Source organism: Oreochromis niloticus, linkage group LG11 (genome assembly GCF_001858045.2).
Source record: "Oreochromis niloticus isolate F11D_XX linkage group LG11, O_niloticus_UMD_NMBU, whole genome shotgun sequence".
Lineage (NCBI taxonomy): Eukaryota > Metazoa > Chordata > Actinopteri > Cichliformes > Cichlidae > Oreochromis > Oreochromis niloticus.
Window position 1 is genome coordinate 23,169,432 of NC_031976.2, and position 20,612 is coordinate 23,190,043.

The following is a 20,612-nucleotide window of genomic DNA, read 5'->3' on the forward strand; positions in this document are numbered from 1 at the left end:
TTTTTCCTGCTGAAATCTTGCAGTCTGAATGCACCTTAACCAATGTGTTATTTCTTTATTATCACTATGACAAGTCTCTTAAAATGGTTGATGCATTTTGTACCGTATGCATTTCTGTGTAGTTTTATTCACTTTTAGGGGAGTCAAATGTATCTACTTTACCAGAGCGTATAACTTAAGCTACCTAATTTTTTTTAAAAATTGTGAATAGTTGCAATTACAAAAATAGTTACAAGTTAAACTTATTATTGCAAAACATGTATATCTTTCTAGAGGGAAGTGGTGTTTTTAGTCCCGGTACCGTTGAGTTAACAAGTAATGTTTTAATGGGACAGTGGTTCACAAACATTTTGTGGCATGCTTCAACTTAAAAATCAATTCATCCACCCCCCACCCCCACCTCCTTTCCCTTGCAAGAGTGCACGGTTTCTATCAGTCATTAACATCGATGAGGAAGGAACTTAAAAAAAAAGAGAGAGACAGATCCTAGTTGAATTTCAGTCATATAAAGGTCAGCACAGTAATACTGACAAGCTTTTTACCCCTTCATTGTGCATTTTTGTCCTCTCATTCACACTTCCCTTGAAATGGTGCCGTACCCACACAGGCAGAACCACTGAAATTGTATTGGAAATTTTGTGGTTCCTACTTATAGTAGGGCTGACCGCTGCCACATTCAATGACTTTTCACAGCCCCATAAGCTTTCATTGAAACCCTATCATGCAAGCATTATTCATACTGCTATAGAAAAGAGGACACACCTGTTCCCAGTGTCTCTCAGCTGAGTGACTTTTATAATACCAGTTGTTTCACTGTGCAGATTCACATAGCAATCAGTAACACTTGAATTGAAAAAGTGTAGTTTCAAATGGTTTCAAATGGTTTTATACTTAAAACAAAGATATTTACCGACTGGATGATGATTGTCAATCAATGTTGCGCATCAATCAAATGTAAAACTCAAGTTTTAATAAATGTGTCATGTCTCTTTCTGTGTGTGTCTGAGTTACGTGTGTGAAAAATTTGATTGTGGATATTTCACTGCAGGCACGCTGCCAGTCTGCATTCCAACGTGAGGCTTTAAGCATTAACACGAAATGATATCTTTCTTTCTGTGGCTTTAAATGGAAGGAATTTTTGCTTTTAACTTAACCTGATAATTTTATAAATATTGTATTTCCTTAGCTACATTCCTTTGCCTAGACCTCTTCCCCATAACTCCCTGTGCATGCAATATAAAACACAAAGTACCCACAACACTGAATTTCATCTCTGTATCCCTTATTGGTTTCTCATAAAATAAATAGATGAATGAACACACACACACCCTACTGCTGTTTTCAAACCTTCCTGGTTGTTCGGGGTGATCAATAATCCTGATTGACAAGAAACAACAAACAGATCACCTTCAAAGAAGCAAGGGAGGCACCACCTCTGCTTCACTAAGCACCTTAACTGCGACATATTAACCAGCGCTCAGCGCTGATTTGTTGACTGCAGAATCCAGTCGTTCCCGTCAGGCCAGTTGCAGAAGGAAAGGGTGCAGATGAAAAGAGTAGGGAGGGAGGGACAAGCAAGGTAGAAAGAAAGGAGGTGGAGAAAGCTAACAGAAACCAAAGATGACTCTGTGAAACAAAATGGATTCAGCCAAGTCCAGGTAAACCTTACGATTTTATCTATTAAAACACAGCTGTTGGTTAAAGGGTAGACACTGCTTTAAAGAACCAGTTTGTTTTATGTGCTGACCACAGCAGGTCCCCCACACGTCAGAGCTCATGAGTAGATTCACGGACTCTGATTTGATTAGCTGGCTTGCTGAAGTTACAAAGTTACCAGCAGGCTTGTTTTTATTGACTAATCATTATGTTTTAAAGAAGCCCCGGTGCTGTAATTCTGATATAATTCACTAATTACTGAGTTACCGTAGGATATAGGCAGTGATTGTAAACAAGTATGACATGGTGATGAAAGCACCTGCGTCAGTGCTCTGATGTTTGACAGGAGCGTGACAGCAGATTAGTGCGGTGTACTGTATCTGTTTGCTCATGTGAGAATCTTTGCTTTTACGATACTTTCTAAGACTGTCCAAATGAGAGTATGAATCCTGGTAAAAGTGTTAATGTGAAACACACCTAAAGCTTTAATCCTGCCAGTGTAACAATGACACTGCAGGCTACAGCTGTAAATGGTGCAGTGGGGTGGGGGGGCTTAAGCTACTGCAGGAAATGTTACAAGGTAGAAATAATGACAGATAAGTCCAGGTGTGACACCCTGACCCGCACAGCTGTGTAACTAGACCTGAAGTCATTAAAAACTGCTGGTGTCCTGTTTTTATCAGTGCGATCAACAGTCTGTTCAGCCGGTTGACTGCTGGTATTCACCGTGTCACTCTGATACTTAAAAGTCAGAATGTGGGTCAGCATTAGAGCATCACTCACTTCAAATAGGAGCTCACGTGTATTTGACTGGTTTTGTCATCCAGTCTTTTTGTGACTGTCCTGCTCAATTAATCTTTTTTATTGGAAGTGAATACCTTTGTTATTAAATCTGCCATGTATCTTAAAACACTTAAACTTAAATTATTTAAGTTAAATCAAATCTTTAAATAAATGACCACAAGTGTAAGTTATGACATGTATTGAGTTTCCTTCATTTTACGTATTTTTTAAGACTATTTAAAATGAAACAAGGCTCTAAATGTTGTACCCTTTGCTGTGCATTTATATGTTGGACTGTTAGGCGTTCGTTTGGACTGATTGCTTACACTCAAACTGTGTCACTGGTGGGAATCCTGAAAAGCATTTTTAAAGTGGGATTTGCCATGAATGATCTGGGGCTTGTCACTGAGTTTAATGATAATTCAGTTTATCATTATACATAGTTTGTGCAGTCTGATGTGCATTTATTCATTGGATTAAAAAAAAAAGCAAGTCCTGTGAAAGGAAGTGGAAACTTTGACTAGAAATACTGCAGTTTGTGCCACTGCTTTATGCTTCACGTTTGTCTCTATAAACTCAGTGAACTTAAATTGAAATAAGCAGATCAATACATGCACAATCAAAGAGTCATCTTTTTTTGTTTTCCTTGCATTTTTAAGTCGTTCAGAAAGTCTGTAAAGATTTTTTTACACTAAAGCAGAAAGAATTGAGGCAAAAATGGAGGGACACTGTGTGCTTTGTTTTCTTTTTGAAGAAGTCATCGCACACTTTATAATGGCACTGAGTAACTCTGTGTGCTCCTCTTTAGCTTTACCCCAAACGCGCAGCATGTAAACAACGGAGGGGGGAGTGACTCACCAATGGAAGAAACGGTGCCGCAGACTGTGGATGGAGAGAGACAGAGGGAGACGGAAACCAGAGAGCCTGATGTCGTTGACGGGAAAGCTGCAGACCTAAACATCCACCACAAGAGGGCAGCAGACAAATACAAGTACAGCACAATCGGCTATCAGGCAAGTGGAGTGGGACAGAATTGTAAGGATAGGGGAAGCCTACTGTTCTGGCACCAGTGGGGGAAATTAAGTAGATTTACTTGAGTACTTTAATTAAGGTAATTTTCTTTTATATGTTTATAGGCTGAAAACTATTATTCTGTTCTGTTTTGCAGCTTATTGACTTATTCTGGACAACTTAGTATTTAAAACTAGTTGAAGTATTTTTTATGCATTATACTGATTTTTATACAGATCAACACTTTATGCAACTGAAATATTAAAAATCCTTATATGACATTATGAAAATGATAAATTGGCTCTTTGTGAAGTACTCTTACTTTGACTATTTTAATATTTTATTGATAAAAATCCCTGTACTTTCACTAAGATGTCAAAAACCTTGACTTGTAAAATACTTCTTCTGTACCGAAGTACCGTGCATTAAGTGTAGATTCAGTTCTGGGTGTGTTACACTGTATTTCTGTATTTCTGCATTTCTGTGTTTCCAGAGGCGAACCAAGCAAAAGGTCGTGACTGACTTTGCAACTCTGAGTAAAGGAACTTCTGCAGGAGCCAAACCCAGAACTGCACTCAAACAAGTCCTGTTCAGCCAGGGAGTGTCTGACAAAGCGTCTGAGGTATTGTGCTGTGCTCATCAAACTACATGCTGGTTTTCTAAGGAACAGATACAGACTTGCTGTAAAGGCAACCGCCCACACAAACGCCCAAATTTACAGCAGCAGTGCAGTTCATTCTGTTCCACTGTCATACTTTTAGATGTAACCTGTGGCCAAAACTAACATCTATTTCTATTAAGGAAGGACTGATTCAGTAGAGTGTCATATTTTCCCCTCATTTCCCTGCCTGATTATTTTCTTCTTCTTTGTTATTCATTTATTCTTATGGTTTATAACAACTTCCCAGGAGCGGAGTCAACTGGATGGGTTGAAGCAAGCCCTGGAGGCCTTCTCTCTGTCAGCGGATCTCAGGTGGAGATGGAACGAGGAAAGCCAGGGAACCACGCTGGAGACGAGCTGGACAGATATAGTGCAGTCTCATTCAGTACGGGCCCTATCGTTATCTATCATTATTTTTTTTTCTTACCGCCAACAAATCAAATTAAAAGAACAAAACAGATCAATTCACTGGCCAAGGCCTGACATCCTGTAGTTTATTCTCATGTGGTCTAAATGCGGTGAAGTCCACAAATTGTTTATTTCAATAAACCATGCCGTTGTACATGCCTCTGTTTTATGCACTGCCCTTCTGGGAAATAAAAGGACATTTTTCTGGCAGGAACAATTGGGCTTGTGTCCTGTGTGAATTGTAAGCTGTGGGGGTGGCAGACAGTAAAAGAGGAACTGACACTTTGTTGGTCTTATTCTCACAATAATCATTACACAATATGCACATTTGACATTCTTTCTAATGACCCTGACATTTCTTCTGCTTCCTCTTTTCAGACAATGTCTAAAATGCAGAGACACCAGCAGGAGGCGCTGTGGGAGTTTGTCTATACTGAACTCACCTTCATCAACAAGCTGCTTATTATAAAAGACGTAAGATGTCACTCTCTAGCTGCTTACAGTCAGTTACATTACAGTTTCAGAGCGGAGAAAGGGAGTTTCAACAGGATGTATAACAAAGCTGTGTCTGCCTCCCACAGTTGGTTATTGCGGCTCTTGTCCAATTGCACCAAAAAGGATTTCTCCAGGAGGTCAGTGTGCAAAGCATGCATCCTCATTTAAACACTAAAAACACAAGTTTGCTGCACAGTCACTTCACCTGCAGGACTTTTTTTCCGCTGTTCTGCTTACCACTGACATAGATTGATTAACAACGAGAACATCCGCTTAAGATGAGGCAAAATACAACTCGAGTGCAAGTGGAACATGTAGCACAACAACACATTTCCACTGAGAAGTCGGAAAATATCGCAAAGCAGGGGAGTTAAACACATGTTTTTATTTTTGTCGCACTTCCTGTTTTAAAAGGTGACCCCCGAGCAGCTTTTCTCCAACCTCCCCTATATCGTCAAAGCACATCAGCAGTTCTGGCAGGAGGTGCTTTATCCGATGTTACAGGAAGCGCGAAAGACAGGCAAGCCCTTTGACCCCATGAGGTTAGAGCCTGGATGCCTCCAGGTAAGTTCCCCCCCCCCACTGTCTGAATGATACTCTATGTGCAGAGAGTTTATATTATCGGTCAGTTATAGAGTCTCCCCCCTTCATTTGCACCTCTTACATCATGCTTTACTTCTATGTGGGTACAGGTTTTGTTTCCATATGAGTTTGCTTTTCTGCACGTTGTTTTGGAACAAAACATCCACCAGATGTATGACATATGAGTACATTTACTCACGTACAATGAAGTAATACAAAAAAGTAGTACTGCATGTGGAAACACTTGGGATATGTTTATATATTCTGCCATGTTTTAGGCCTACTTATATAAATTTATGTGCATATTTTTTTTTAGGACAAAGACACGATTTTTGTGGTTTTCCCTCTGTACACCATCACAGTGGATTTTAAATGAAGCAGTTAAGTTGCAATTGAAGAGCAGACTCTGAGCTTTAATTTATGGGTTTTGCAAAAACTTTGCATAAACTCTTTGGGGCATTACAGACATTTGTATACAAAGTCCTCCATTTTTACAAAGTTGTAAAAATGCACACCTGACTGATGGACAGTTTTATGGCCAGCTGATATCTGTTGGCTTGTTCTTTCATGGCAAATGAACCAGACACAATTTTTGAAGTGTTGGATTTTTACTTTAAAGCTTTTCAAAGTAATTTTTAAATATAAGCCCCAAAGGTATCAGTGCAAGTGAGGGAGGCTGTCATTCGGCTGAAAACCCCAAACAAACTTATCAGAGAGACGGCACAAACAGTAGACCGGAAAGACCACAGAAGAAAATGGCAAAGTGCATGATGACAGAATTATTTCCACAGTTAAGACAACAACTAACCGGGTCAAGAACATAGTATGAGGGTGGGGAGTTTGTGGAGTGGGTGGGGGGGTTAGTGCAGTGGGTGAGGGGGGATATCATTATAAAGATCTACGCCTTCTTGAATGTAAATATAGAAAGTTTATAACCAGATGCAAAACGCTGGTTACGCTCAAGAACAGGAAGGACAAATTAGACTGCTCCACAAAGCATCGAAAGTCAAAGAGGTGTCGATGCAAGTGAGGGAGGTCATCACTGGCCTGAAAAAGAAAAGAAAAAAAACCCAAGACAATAAATAAATAAACCAATAAGTAAAGAAATAAATAAAAATACAATTTAATAATTTAATAAATACATAAAAATATCAGAGACGATGCAAAGTTTTTTAAGCGTGGCCAACTCAATAACCTGGTACAGTCTTAAAAATAAAGACTGTGTGAACCAGCTCAGCTCAACCACAAGAAAGACCAAGGAAGATGGAACTAAAGTGCATGATGACAAGATTATTATCTTATAATGCTCATTTTTATAATATTACTGTATATTATTATTAGTGAATTACTTCCATGGTTAAGAAAAAACAACTTCACAACATCTAACCGAGTCAATAACACTTGTGAGGAGGTAGGTTTACTATTTTCACGATCTACAATTAATGACGCCTTGATGAATTTCAGAGGGTTACAGCAAGGTGCAAACCGCTGGGTATACTCAAAAACAAGATGGTCAGATTAAACAGTACTGAGCATTCATCCATATGTTGCAAAACTGATCAGACTGCAAAAGGATGAGGACTAAAAAAAGCAACCCAAGGTTTTCTCAAAGCAAAGAAATGGGATATTCTGAAATGGTCAAGTCAGTCACCAGTTCTCAACCCGAAACAGCAGCTTTTACAGTTACTGTAGATAAAAGTGAGCATGGCTGCGCTAAAGGATTTTCAACCAAGTATCCAAGTCTGCACTTCAATCACATGTTTATTATTTGATTAATAATTCACTGCGGTGGTGCACAGAGGCAAAACTGCAAAGAAATTGTGTCTTTGTCCAACAAACTATGGGCCTAACTGTTCCTGCAACAGGGAAATTTGAAGCTCTTCATGTGCGTCATAATGGAGCGAAGGGTTAAAAAGGCATATTTAACTAGATGGTGGCGTTAAAGTTAGCGCTAACCTCTGCATCGTTAATAATAATGATAAACATACTGATGTGACTTTATGGGGACTTATCCTTTCCTTTTTGTTCCCAGTTTCATAAACGCTTCTCTTCCTATCATGAATACTGCTTGGAGGAGGAAGACAATCTTGAATTCTCACGCAGGCAGATGGAGAACAACCCACATTTCTCCACTTACGTCCAGGTACAGTGAAGCAGCAGTAACATCCATGTACAGCCTGTGCATGAATTCTATACATCTGAAGATCAAAGAGTTGCTCTCCCACACTAACCCAGTTATTATTTAAATGTAATTCATTTTAATGACTGACTAAAAGTTCAGTTGCTATTGGTTGTGTTTTGTGGTTTGTAATGTTTTCATAATCTTGTGGGCGACTTCTTAGAGCTGCTTCCTGACGGGCACCAACGTCTTCTCCAAATGATTCAGCCTTAACAGCGGTGTGAAAGATATCTAGTTCACAAAGATTTGCGCAGACGATTTATGGGAAAAGTGGCTACAAGAAGAGCGTGACCTACAACACGTCTTACATATTTGGCTAACAGGCAAAAGATCCTCACTTTGACCCTGAGAGAAGAAGCAAAATCCTTGTGGCGATGGTCACGTCTGGTGTCAAAAAAATCAAAGTCATCAAAAACATTGCTGTGACGAGTCAGAAAGTACCTTTAGATGAACATAATCATATTTGTACATATTTCCAGCAGAGTCAGCTAACGCTACCTTGTGTTTAACAGTTAAAACCTTCCTTTACCAAGAACTGGCGCTTACTGGGCGATGAGGGTGTGGCTGTTAAAGCAAAAATAACTCATTTAAGGTTTTTTTCTTTTTCCAGTTATAGTTTCATTCAGAAGGTTTTAGAGGCGTTTCTGATATCAGTCACCGAGTCTTCTGGCAGTTCATTGATAAAATTATAGAGAAATCAGAGACTTCTGTGACTTGTCTTCACCTTCTTGTTTAATCACTGTGAAGTCACAGTTGTTGATGATTTTAGCTGCGTTCAAATATATAATTAGTGCATTTGTTAGATAAAGACAGTTTTTTTTTCAGTTCTGTCTCTGCACACCACCACAGTGGGTTTTTTAATCAAACAATCAATATGTGATTGAAGTGACTTTCTTTGAATCTGCTCCTTCCATCGGTTACTCGTGGTGGTACAGCAGGACTTGCTGTAATTCAAACGGTTTCACAAAAGAAAAGTGTAGAAGTCATGGGCATCATTAAATGCTGTTTCCACCCTGAGATGCTCTGCCAGGCCTTCAGTGAAGCAAAATTCACTTGCTGCTGTTTGTGGTTTTCTTTTTTCCGCCTTCCGTTTTATCTTCAGTAACTGAAAAGCTGCTCTGTTGGATGTGACTGACTTGACCATTGCAGAACGTGTCGTGTCTTTGCCTTGAGAAACTCGTGAGCTGCTTTTGCAGTTTGCTTTGGGTCACTACCCATTTGCACTGTGAAGCCCTGCCCGATCGGTTTTGTAACATTCGGATAAGTCTGATGAGAGTATATGTAGTTTTCTGGAAAAATCTAATCTGTCCTTCCTGTTCTTGAGCGTACCCAGTGGTTTGCGCATTGTTGTAAAGCCGCTATATTTGCACTCATGGAGGCGTCTGTTGATTGTAGATGCTGATAATGATGCACCCACCTCCATGACAATGTTTATGACCTGATTATTTGCTGTGTTGTTGTTGGTCTTCTATGTCTTAAACGTGGAAATAATTCTGTCATCATGCACTTTAATTGTCTTGTGTGACATCTGTTTCACTTTCCCTGACATCTCTTCGGGCCTCGTATTTAAAATTACTGGGAACTTTGAATCACTTGCAGATATTATGACTGCTTCATTGTCAAGAAATAACAACAGACCATGAAACTGTTTGTCACTTTATCTAGATGTGTAAAGAAAACTTTCTAAATTGCTGAATAATTAAATTTTTTTCTTGAACCCATTGAATTAAAGTTGAATGCCTGCTGTTTAGTCACGTAACATCCACTGTGGTGGTGTACAGAGGCAAAACTACAAAAATTGTGTATTATTCCAATGAGTCTTGGACTTAACTGGATAGTTTTAAGAGACTTGGTTGTCAGGCTATCGGTTTTATTTTGAAAGCATCAAGTTAAGTTTATATTCTTGTGTTTGTTTGTCCTCTCCAGTGGGTAGAGAATCATCCTCAGGGCGATCGGATGCGTCTTGGAGACATGCAGGCCAAACCCCATCAGAGGATCACAAAGTATCCCCTGCTGCTCAAAGCTGTGCTCAAACACACTCAGGACACTCATGTGGAGCACACACTCAGATGCATGGTGAGGATCAGATACCTTTAAATAAAATCCTTTTAAATTCACCACAGAATGTTTTTCCCTTTATAGATGCAATATGTGACTCATTGCATCACACTGGCCTTCTTTGTCTGTTTCCCTGTACAGTTGTTCAGTGTAAATAAGTTTTTGGAACGTATCAATGACTACCTGCGACTAAAAGATGAGCAGCTCGCACTCAACATCTCTGCTCAGAGGTTGGATGGGTATGAGGTGGATGGACTAAATGAGGAAATCGACAGGGTAAAACTCATCTTTGTCATCATTTTGTCACTTTTTTCTATTCTTTGGAGTTATTTTGTAGCCTTTCAACAAAAAATAAACAGGCTTACTTCCTTCTTAAGCCCAGAGGACATTCTGTGTTGAAAGTATACTTTTTTTTTACTGCAATACATTTTTTGTAAGTCTACACAGTGCATTATACATAAAAAGTGCATTGATGTGTTGTGTGCCTTGAAATCTGTGGAAGAGAAAAAGTTTCATTCAAAGATGTGAGAGCTTAGATGTCACATCTGTGTTTACTTTGTTTTGTGGATGTAAAGCACGAAGTGCTGTAATGACTAAGTTCTGTGGGCACTGAGTTTACTGTTGTGGTTTTCTAAATGGTGGGATTCACACAATAGTGGGTTACACATTGGTGAGATGCAGCGGGTCAGTGTTGAGTTTATAATCACTAGAGCGTGTAATGTAGTGAACAGGAAACTCAAAAAGATATTACCTCTATTCTTTTGAAATGCTACTGATATTTACATGAGGTTGATTTCATTGACAGCATGTCCGAGAAATCTGCAAGTTTGACCTAACGTGCCCCATCAAAGGTGTAAGTCGTCGAGTTGTACGCAAGCTGCTGCTGGAGGAGAACTTGAAGGTTCGAGGCAGGAAAGACAGTAAAGTGAGCAAAAACTGTGCACTTAATTGTTATGATTTTAATTTGCGTTCCTCAAAACTACTACAAATTACTTTGTATTTATTAATTTTTTTTCCTTTTTCTTGGTATGATGTAGCTGGAGTTGGTGGCTCTGCTTTTCTCAGATGTGCTTCTACTCACCAAAGTCCAGAAGAAAACAGAGCGGCTGAAGGTGGTTCGACCTCCTCTGGCCCTCGACAGGATGTACTGCATACCACTGAAAGATGGATGTGTGTAGCACTTTCTTTTAAACTGGAGTCGAGACGCTTGGATGTAGCTTAATTATTTGAAAAAGGATAATCTAACTGTCTGTCTGCCTCTCTCAGGTTCATTTCTCCTTGTGGAGGTAGGTGAGCTTCAGAGCGCTATGAATGCCGTCATACTTATCGCCAGCACCTCAGAGATTTGCTCCATATGGGTGTCCACCATCCACCAAGCGAAGGTAACAAAAAATAAAATAAAATATTAGAAATTTTGGAATCTTTGTAGTCTGGCTTAAACTTTATCTGTAAGAGCACCATACCCTTTGCTATGAGAATGACAGTGTCAGGTTTTGGTTTAGACCCCAAATAGTTGACAGAACATTAAAAGTATCTTCTTATTGCAGCCATTCAGTGTTACAGTGTTGCTATAAATAAGACACAAGCTCAGTGACCTATTTTCAGTCATGACTCTGGATAGTCATGTTTTGGAATCTTTTTTTAACTTCCTCCAAAAAAATATTTAATTGTGTCAGATTTCTAGAAGTGAGAGCAACTCCATCCCTGACCTTGTTAGCAGAGAAGCCCGTATCATTTTTGGACACTACTCAGGCAGCCAGCTGTTTAAGGAAAACATGCAACTAAACATGTACTACTGGGGAGGGGAGCAGAACAGCTCAGCTGCTGTGCACTGAGGATAAATGGAAGGTTGGATAAAAGTTACTTTGTGGTCACCTGTTAGAACAGAAAGCTGCAAGAATGCATGCCTACTTTTTACTGTCCTGCTTTGCATAATTTTCCATCTTCTCAGTGGAAATGTATCATTGTGCACTTGAGTTATGTTTTGTCTCAGCTTAAGCGGATGTTCTTGTTGTTAGCCAGTCTATGTCAGTGGTATGTAGAGCAGTGGAAAAAGGCCAGTATGTGAAGTGACTGTGCAGCATGTTGTGTTTTTAGTGCCTTCTAATATATTTTGGTCTTAATCTGAGTTATCAGACTATCTGCAAAGTTGGCTCCAAAAATTAAAAATATGCATATATTTAATAAAATTATTTTTCAGTTATAGAGTCCGATCCTGAACCTCCTGAATTTGGCTCTGGCTGGATTTTGTATTGGTGTGATATTTTCACTGATATATCCACGGATATTTTCATTTTTGTTGGACAACTTGTCATATTTGCTCAATCTAGCCTTTGTTTTTTGATAAAGAATTTCATTTTAAGTCCTGCAAAAGACTTTACGAGACTGCATGATTTTTTTGTACTGCCCCAAACGGGGAGATTTTTCTGGCGTATTTGTCCCAAACTGCAGATCCTGGTTAAGTTTTATCTTGAGAAAGTCCAGTAAAATTTAAAATAGGCTTTTATCTTCAAAGGTGCCTTTTCAGTTCCCGCCCACAAATCAATCCAGTTTCATAAAACATCTAAAACAAAGTATTGACACAGTATTGCTAGTAGAACTTGGGGTGCTTCATGGAAAAATGAATGGCAGATAGAATCTGTGCCCTGCATTTGCAAGCCATTTATGAATTTCATGTCGTAGCTCATTCGTTAGAGAGTGACAGCAGTAGGTGGTAAATGGGTGTTTTTATGTGTGACCCAGTTGAGTAACTTTTTTTTCTTTGGATGGTTTGTTAGGAAACACTGAGGCAGTTGAGAGAGGCAGAGCACAACAGACAGGAGACAGAGACAAACCGGCAAAATGAAAACCCTGACAAAGAAGCAATGACAGATGATGTGGAGACAGAAGAACAACCTGTTGCACAGCCAGGAATGGAGACCTCGATGGACGACTCTACTGATGATATCTCTAACTCGATAAATGGGTTGGCAGAGCCAGAACCGTATCAATCTCCAGATGAGATGACCACTAATAAAACTGAGTTACCCTTTTCGTGCACTGAGCCCAATAACACGGAGGACAAAATCGGGAGCAAGAGGCGTCCACCAGCTTTCAGGGGACATGAATGGATAGAATTGGGAGTGAGACAAGATCAAGGTGAAACCCAGGGGGAGGATGAAGACAGAACTGTTGAATCTCAGATGACAGAGGAGCAGAGCATGACTTTGAGACAGTCTTTCCCTCCTCTGGATTCTTTCACAAGTGCTGCACCGCCATTTAAACACAACACAGTAAGAACATACAGTTTTTTACCAGGTGAACTCCCAGATGTTGACTACCCAACAAATGAAGATGACACTTTACAATCTAATTATCAACCGATAATAATGAAGGGACCTGAGTTTTTAAGACAGCAGAGTCAACAAGAAATATTAACAAGAAAAGACTCAGATTTCCTCTCCGTGAACCAGGACACAGGGAGAAATTCCAGTGGCAGTCTGTTTGAAGACACGAAGACACCTCAACAGGCGTGGGCCTCCAGAAATTTAAAGTCACCTGGGATACAACGGAGGAGACCAGTCAGCACAAATCCAGCCACTTTTCGCACATCTAAGGAGTTTTTTCAGAGTTTGGAACAAACTGGGGCTGCTTCAAATAACTACTCTCCCTCTAATTTAGGCTCAGACTACAACCCAAAGCTGAAAAGAAACTCTCTTCCTACCTACGTGCCCGACCAATCTAATCCACAGCGGACACTCAAACTGGGCTCCCTAAAGTCAAACCCAGACACGTTTTGGAATGATCAAGTCTTTTCTGATCCCCAAGCCTTCTCTGAATCTGAGCTGCCTGACACGAAGTTTGAAAACAAAAAGCCCAAAATAAAAACCCACAGAAGTTCCTCCGTTTCCAGCATGAAACCAAAAGGAAAAGCCAGACTTCGCCCCAGTAGCTTATACACGCCACCCCAAGCAGACGATGAACATTCCTCACGACTGGAGGGCCTTTTAGAAAGAGCAAAAGACCGAGAGAGGGGGAGAGGAGGATTTAAAAAAGACAGAAATTTAAAAACAACAAATCTGAGGTCAAGATACCCTTCTCCTTCTCCCTCATTTTCTGCCACATCTTCGCCGCCACGCAGTGATGGAGACAGAGACACAGACTTGGAGGAAGTGGAAGTAGCGAGGCCCAAGGCCCTCAGCGTGAGTCAAGGGTGGAAGGAGCAGCTGGTAGATGGAGATGAAGATGAGCAGGGGAACAGGTCAGTATATGGCAGTGATGTCCCCTTTGTTTTCATTCTTATTCACACTTTATTTAAAAGGGACCTTTTATCCTTCTCCTTATTTTCGGTTGTTTATGTAATCCCCGCGAAACAAAAGCTCAGGCTTTTGTTTCGCTCTAAATGTTCGTTTCAACCTACGAATGACGTCAAAGAGGGGCCATATCCCTAATATGGTCTTCTTAGGCACACTGCACTGACTGTAAGAGCATGCACACCACCCACCTGCTGTTTAGAAAACTTTTATTTTTTAGAGGCGCTAATGAGAAAAAAGCTGGCTTATTTCAGACTGAAGCTGCAACAAGGCCCAGTAGAAGATAAATAAGGCCTATTTTGAACTGTGAATCATGCAAAGCTACTCTAGTAAAGTCCGAGAATAAACACAGAGCTGTAAATGAGCACTACCAGGACTACTTAACATTTAAAAACAAGTGATTACTGCCAGGCAAGTGATCCTTATCCCCTAAGAATAAAGACATAAGGAATACATGTAAAACAACAGCCCTGAACATTTACTCACGTCAGACAACCATCAGAGAAAACATGCACCTATCATATCAACTCAAAAGATTTACATATTACATATTTTGTCTTTAGATCGTTATGTGTATAAAAGCTTTCCTCAGAATAGCTGGGTTATCAAGATGAAAGAGAGCAAGTTGAGCCTTAAAAGCCACAGTTTTCCATAACGTTCAAAGAAGATTTGTTACATTTAAATTTCCAGTGACATTTGAAGTCACTTGTGGTATTACAGTATTTGTACCTTCATAATGCCTTGCATTGCTGCTGATTTCTGCTGCATACTGCACTTACCACAGTAAAGACCACAGTGGGGTCGGGTGGGGTGCTTTCTCTCATGTGCCCCACATACTGAAAGACTTGAGTTGAAGCAAATAGTTTACGCTGTAGTGCAGATCAGACATTTAACTAAAAAAAACTCACTGACTTAAAATAGTGGACAGAGTTAGCACGCATCACTTCTTTTAATCGGAAAATATATCTTAAAGCCCGTCAAGCTTCTAATCTTTAAATGAGTTTTCAGTGAGGTGTAGGCTGGTAATGAATAGACCGTTCTGTTACAGTGGAAACTTTAAATTACTGTCTCTAACCTCAATGCGCTATAAGCACGCTTAGGTTTTGATTAACATAATGAATAATAATGAAGCAATTTTTTCTCACAAAATACTGAGAAAAACACATTTTTCTTGTTTTAAAGTTAGTTTTTTATGCCGGAGTCAGCAGCACTCCTAAAATATTTTTTATTTACTTTTTTCTATATTTAAATATTGTTCTTTTGGTCAGTAAAAAATATGTATAATTCCTCAATTATTGTTGGAACATTTATTCTAATTAAGTGTTCTTACAATATTGAAAACTGTGGATCGTTATACATAATATTATACATAATGCTTGTACATTATACATTATAACAGGTACTATGTAACATATAATATCTATATAATATGTATTAATATATCATTCTACATTCTATAGAAAACATAGATATAAGTACTGAAGTATAGTGTTACTTTTACTGTGTTTTTACTATTTTGAACTTCTTCTTCACTACGCCGTTAATTAAAATAGCCTCCTCTACATCAGTTTAATAACATTAGCTGCAACTCTTCAGTGTCAAATTAGTAATATAAAATGTCATTTTAATCTTTTTATAGACTCAGTTAACACCTCAAGCCTGTGTTTACACAGGTTTACACTCGGAGTGATGTGCACCTTAATGCATCAATAAATATGCTGTACTAAAAGCAACATAATGGTAAACCTGGACATTCTGCATGTTTATCTTTAATGTTGTCACTGAAAGCACATTGCTTTATATATATGTGCTTATTAAAAATGCATCATCCAACTTGAGGTAGACTAAAACCTCTTTAAGAGGTCACCTGATTGTGACCCAGTAAATGTTGAAAGAATGATGACCTTTGACCTTCTGTTTCCCCCTTTCAGCGTGTTTCTAGACGGTGTAAATGTGGATTGGCCGGGCTGGTGCTTTGATGACGAAGAAGTTAATGATCGTTTACGTCCTTCCACAAATGGCTTTCTGGAGGAATTCAACCGATCTTTGGCCTTGTATGGTATCGGCGAACTGTCGGAGCAAGAAGATGGCGAGTGCAGCCAGGTGTAGCGCGGAAGCGGCATTGCAGCTGTAGTTTCAGCACTAAACTGCCAGCCAGCTAGCTGAGGTCAGTCGCAGTGGGTTGGCTAAAATTTTAGTCTGTGAATCTTAATTTCAGAGCGATGAATTGACAAGGATAGTAGACTTTTTATAAAAAGTTGAAGCAACCTAAAGAGGGAAAGGAGATTTAAAAAAGACACTTCTTTGCACAAATATTTTATTTGTAGCACATTGGTCCTTACTGTCTGAATTTTGGACCATTCTGAAGTGAATGTAAAATAGTGATAAATGTAGTCAGCGTTTGGTTTATAGAGCTTGTGTTTGATGTAAATATACTGAAACTTGTTTTCTAAGTTGCTGTGTATTTTATTTATATGAGCACCAATAGTTCTCTGCCACTGACCAACAGGAATTCGACTGTGCATATGTGTAATAAAAAAGTAGATTTATTTCTGTTAAATGCTCTTTATTTGTCAAGCAGTTTGTTCTCAGTTTGTCATTTAAAAGCAAATATAAATCGTCACACATATAACAGTTTAAAACATGCACAGCTGAAACACAGGATATAGTGCATTTCATTTTTTGTTTGAATGAAACAGCATTGCTACAGTATCTGCTCTGAAAATATTTACAAAATCTGTGTAAACAAGAGTCTCTCAACATATTGCAGGCGGCAAGAGATTTTGCTTCAATTTAGTGCTCTGAAATTCTTCCAGCGAAGCCTCGAATTTTACGTGTCCTTAGATTTTCTCCCGGTTCCTTTGTCTCTCCTCCCGCTCGTTGGAGATGGTATGAACAATGGTCTCCAGGGCGGGATACTGAAAGATCCTTTTCCTCTGTGGGGAAGAGATGTACAGCGTTATTTGAGGTAATCCCTACAGATATAATCTGTGAATGCACGCTTTGATATTTATTCTATGCGCTTTTTTCAAAATGACAAATTTTGTTATTTTTACCCTTTGGTGGTTCTTGTACATCTGAGCCACAATGAGGAGCAGAACAATGAGGAGAAAGCTGAGGCCGACCACTGTGGCGGTGTTATTTGACGCACTTGAGGATTTCTGTCCGCTCAGACCACCTGCAAAAAAAAAAAAAACATTTAAAAAAGGTTTTAATATTCTTTATAGTTAATATTTGTTTTTCAGCACAACAGAAGTAGAAAAACAACAAAAATGAGAACTTACTCATCACATGAGTATTGTATGTCACATTCCCCAAAAGGCCTTCTTCCCCATAGAAACTACATGTCCATTCGCCCCAGCTCTCCTCTGACCCGTCGGTAATCGTTATATCCTTCCCCTTCTGGATGGACCCAAGAATCGCGGTGGCATTTTCATCGTAAGTCACATGAGCCCACACGTATTCGATGACCTCGCTTGCATCGCTCAGCTGGCAGGTCAGCGTCGTGGAGTATTTTTGCTTTAAGCGGACGACTGAGAAAAGAAACAAGAGAAATGATTTTATATCAAAAATACAAGTGCATTGGATTTTCCCTCAAACTGAAAGAGCAGAAACTTACTTTTAGCAACAACGAGCTGCATAGTCCGAGTCAGCCTTTGCTGTGCTACGTTCCCACCACATCTGTACGTTCCTTCGTCCTCATATGTGACCTCACTAATACGGATAGACTTATCCCGGGAAAGCTGATCAGGTGAGGACGAAGCCAAAGAAAGCAGTTGGAGATCGCGGGTGGATGGAGACACAGGACTGATTTTCTCCCAGCCTGCGCTTAAAGTTCTTAAACCAGAGGAGAACACACAGGGGAGAGTGACCGGAGACCCCACAGTAGCGTAAACCTTGGCGTTATCTTTGGGTGGTTGGATGATTCCTGTGAAAGAAAGAAAGAAAATTGTTAAGAGCACAAAATACTTTATCCAACAGCTTCATAAATCTGTTGTCCAGCTTAATATTTCACCTTTCACATCCAGAGCTGCTGAAGCTTGGCCCCTTTCTCCTTTGTACGTCACGACGCAGGTCCAGGTTCCTCTCTCTTTCTCGGTGACTTTTAAAACCCTTGAAACTTTGTCACTGTGCAAGCCGGTTTTAGGCTGAGGCAAATATGGATTGTTGTTTAACATCCACTCCACAGAGACTCCATGACGCCAGGGTTTCAAAGCACAAGAGAGCTCAGTGTTGCTCCCAGAGAGGGGAGCCGGTGGAGAAAAGGACACTGTAAATGAAGAACGTGAGATTTCTGTCAATTTACAGTAAATACTACATACTACAGATGTTATAATATTTATTTTATTGGTCAAACTTTTATATCACAAATAAATATTTCTTTATATTCTTTCTTTCTTTCTTTTATGGTAAAAAGCTCTGTGGTCTTTTGTAATTAGTGAGTGTAGGCGTGCTCAATTAGTGCTTCTTACCTTTAATAAGTCTGAGCATGACTTGCTTTTCAATCACTTGGCTTCTAAGGTCCACTTTACAGGTATAAAGTCCAACATCGTCCTCTGTCACGCTGTTTATCTGAATGCTGAATGTGCCACTATCAAGCTGGGAGTGGGGGCACTGCACACGCTGGGACCATCGAGAGCCGCGGTATTCCAGGCCGTTCCGTTCCTTCCTCCAAATAGTTCTGTAGATGAAGGGGAATCACAACAATCCAGAGTCATCAGCATATAGATACAAGTCTTTTATTTGAGGAGGAAGTTTGTTGGTGTTTAAGGGGTTAAAGCTGGTTAATCTGCATATGAAAAGTGAAAGAGAATAGCACAAATGTAAAAAAAAAAAAGACGAAGTTTCATCTTACCCTTTCTCCTTATGACTCCAGACAATCGCAGGTGGATTGTTGATCAGGATTGCAGGGTATTTACAGGGTAGTACAACATCCGAGCCTTCTGCAGCAAATACTTCACTGTGTATCGCCTCACATCTGGCTCCTGTGTGAAGAAAAACATGAAATTAACTTCAAATTTTTTAAAAAACTTACATTTTAGCGCAGATTTGCTTTTGAGTTGATCACACGGTTACCTGCTATAAGAATGGAAACCATCCCAAAGATAAAAAAATCCAACAAGTTTGTTTTGTTCATTTTGGTTTTGTATCCACAAACTCTGCCTTTCTCTTCAAGCGCTGCCTTTTCTGGTATGTTTTTGCGATGTGGGTTGAAGAGGTTTATATATCAGCCCGTGGGTAGGTACCGAAGGCAGGGTGTCTGGTAGTTCCTCTGCTGATCATGTGACTTCAGCTACACGCCAAGCGTTGTTGCGGTCTTTCTTTGTCAGCCTGGAAACTGTAAGACAGAGATGTAAACAGGGAGCCCCACTTCCTCCCACGGATTCTCTCTAATGTATTTCCTGTTTCTTTTGCGTCAATCACTCTGTAAAAGTATGTTAGATTTTTGAATTTCTAAACCAACAAATACGCAAGAAACATACAGTATGGAACCACGGACAGTAAGATATTCTGTATTTATACCTCTAAAAGTCACTTAAGTTACACAAACTTTGGGGCCAAATAAACAATAATCTATACATAAAACATTCACTCAACTCCAAGTGTTTAGAATATCTTCAGCATCATTCACGGAAGCACGAGTTGCTGTTTTGAAACCGAGATGGCAAAACTGCAACACCAAACTACCTTGTCATCATCTCGTCACTGCCAGTTAGTTGTGTTTACAACCACTAGTTAACTCCACTACTCATGATCATCATCATCATCATCATCTCCAGTTTGAGAATGAGGACATTTATGGTATCTTCTTGTGAAGGATATTCACGAAAGTGAATCATTCCCTCCATTCTCATTTTTTAGTCGCTCTCAGCTCAGTAGAAACGGGCCTACACTGCCAGACAAACACGTAATGTTTTAGCATATTCCATTCAATATCAAGATGAAATGCTCACAGTGAATGCTGTCAGGTTAGAGGAAATACACCGATTAGACCTCTTTCTCTGAATCTCGTCAGAGGAGTTAGACACTTGTAGGAGATCATTAAGATAACATAGAGGTGAGCCAGTAAAGGGAATGTCTGCCTGCTTCACTGAATACTTCAGCCACCTGAGAAGTGATGCTGTTAAACAGGGCTTGCTTTGACAAAGTGTTGTTTTATTTTTGTTGTGGCTGATATTGTGTGTAAATACATTTAGCTGTACCACACAAAGAATTGCTGCTGCGGGTGTGGTGTCAGTGGTGTCAATAAATACATACTGTCTGTTTGTTTTACCTTTAGAGCTATTTCTATGTGTTGTTTTTCACAGTGCTGTATAGTTACATTTCTGTATAGTTACATTTCTGTATAGTTACATTTCTGTTTAATCTCTGTTGGTTATTTCCAACCCTTTATTCATTATTCACCACGTCAGTAGAAGACAACAGACAATACAGGCTAGGCTCACATTAAACAAAGAAAATATCACCAGGCATCAATCCACCTGTG

General features: G+C 39.6%; 2 protein-coding genes across 2 annotated transcripts; one reads left to right on the plus strand and one right to left on the minus strand.

Moving 5' to 3' along the window:
- The first annotated feature begins 1,520 nt into the window (after nucleotides 1-1,520).
- plekhg6 (pleckstrin homology domain containing, family G (with RhoGef domain) member 6) lies at nucleotides 1,521-16,674 on the plus strand. Its single transcript, XM_005455442.4, has 15 exons — nucleotides 1,521-1,658; nucleotides 3,248-3,452; nucleotides 3,944-4,072; nucleotides 4,359-4,496; nucleotides 4,898-4,993; nucleotides 5,101-5,151; nucleotides 5,429-5,578; nucleotides 7,629-7,739; nucleotides 9,702-9,851; nucleotides 9,975-10,109; nucleotides 10,639-10,758; nucleotides 10,871-11,003; nucleotides 11,100-11,215; nucleotides 12,611-14,073; nucleotides 16,057-16,674. The coding sequence occupies exons 1-15, from the start codon at nucleotides 1,639-1,641 to the stop codon at nucleotides 16,232-16,234; spliced, it is 3,195 nt and encodes a 1,064-aa protein (XP_005455499.1). The 5' UTR covers nucleotides 1,521-1,638; the 3' UTR covers nucleotides 16,235-16,674.
- lag3 (lymphocyte activating 3) lies at nucleotides 16,269-19,394 on the minus strand. The gene is made up of 8 exons (XM_003450639.5): nucleotides 19,202-19,394; nucleotides 18,981-19,110; nucleotides 18,598-18,806; nucleotides 18,141-18,395; nucleotides 17,745-18,053; nucleotides 17,410-17,658; nucleotides 17,182-17,303; nucleotides 16,269-17,061 (listed from the first exon to the last, which is right to left on the minus strand). The coding sequence occupies exons 1-8, from the start codon at nucleotides 19,260-19,262 to the stop codon at nucleotides 16,966-16,968; spliced, it is 1,431 nt and encodes a 476-aa protein (XP_003450687.2). The 5' UTR covers nucleotides 19,263-19,394; the 3' UTR covers nucleotides 16,269-16,965.
- Between the last annotated feature and the right edge of the window lie 1,218 nt (nucleotides 19,395-20,612).

Coding starts and splice junctions, on each gene's coding strand:
- lag3 (XM_003450639.5), bottom strand. CDS start 19,262: ATGAACAAAACAAACTTGTTGGATTTTTTTATCTTTGGGATGGTTTCC. Junction 19,111..19,201: donor GGTTTCCATTCTTATAGCAG/GTAACCGTGTGA, acceptor TTCTTCACACAG/GAGCCAGATGTGAGGCGATA. Junction 17,062..17,181: donor TGTACAAGAACCACCAAAGG/GTAAAAATAACA, acceptor TCTTCCCCACAG/AGGAAAAGGATCTTTCAGTA.
- plekhg6 (XM_005455442.4), top strand. CDS start 1,639: ATGGATTCAGCCAAGTCCAG. Junction 3,453..3,943: donor ACAGCACAATCGGCTATCAG/GCAAGTGGAGTG, acceptor CTGTGTTTCCAG/AGGCGAACCAAGCAAAAGGT. Junction 5,579..7,628: donor TAGAGCCTGGATGCCTCCAG/GTAAGTTCCCCC, acceptor TTTTGTTCCCAG/TTTCATAAACGCTTCTCTTC.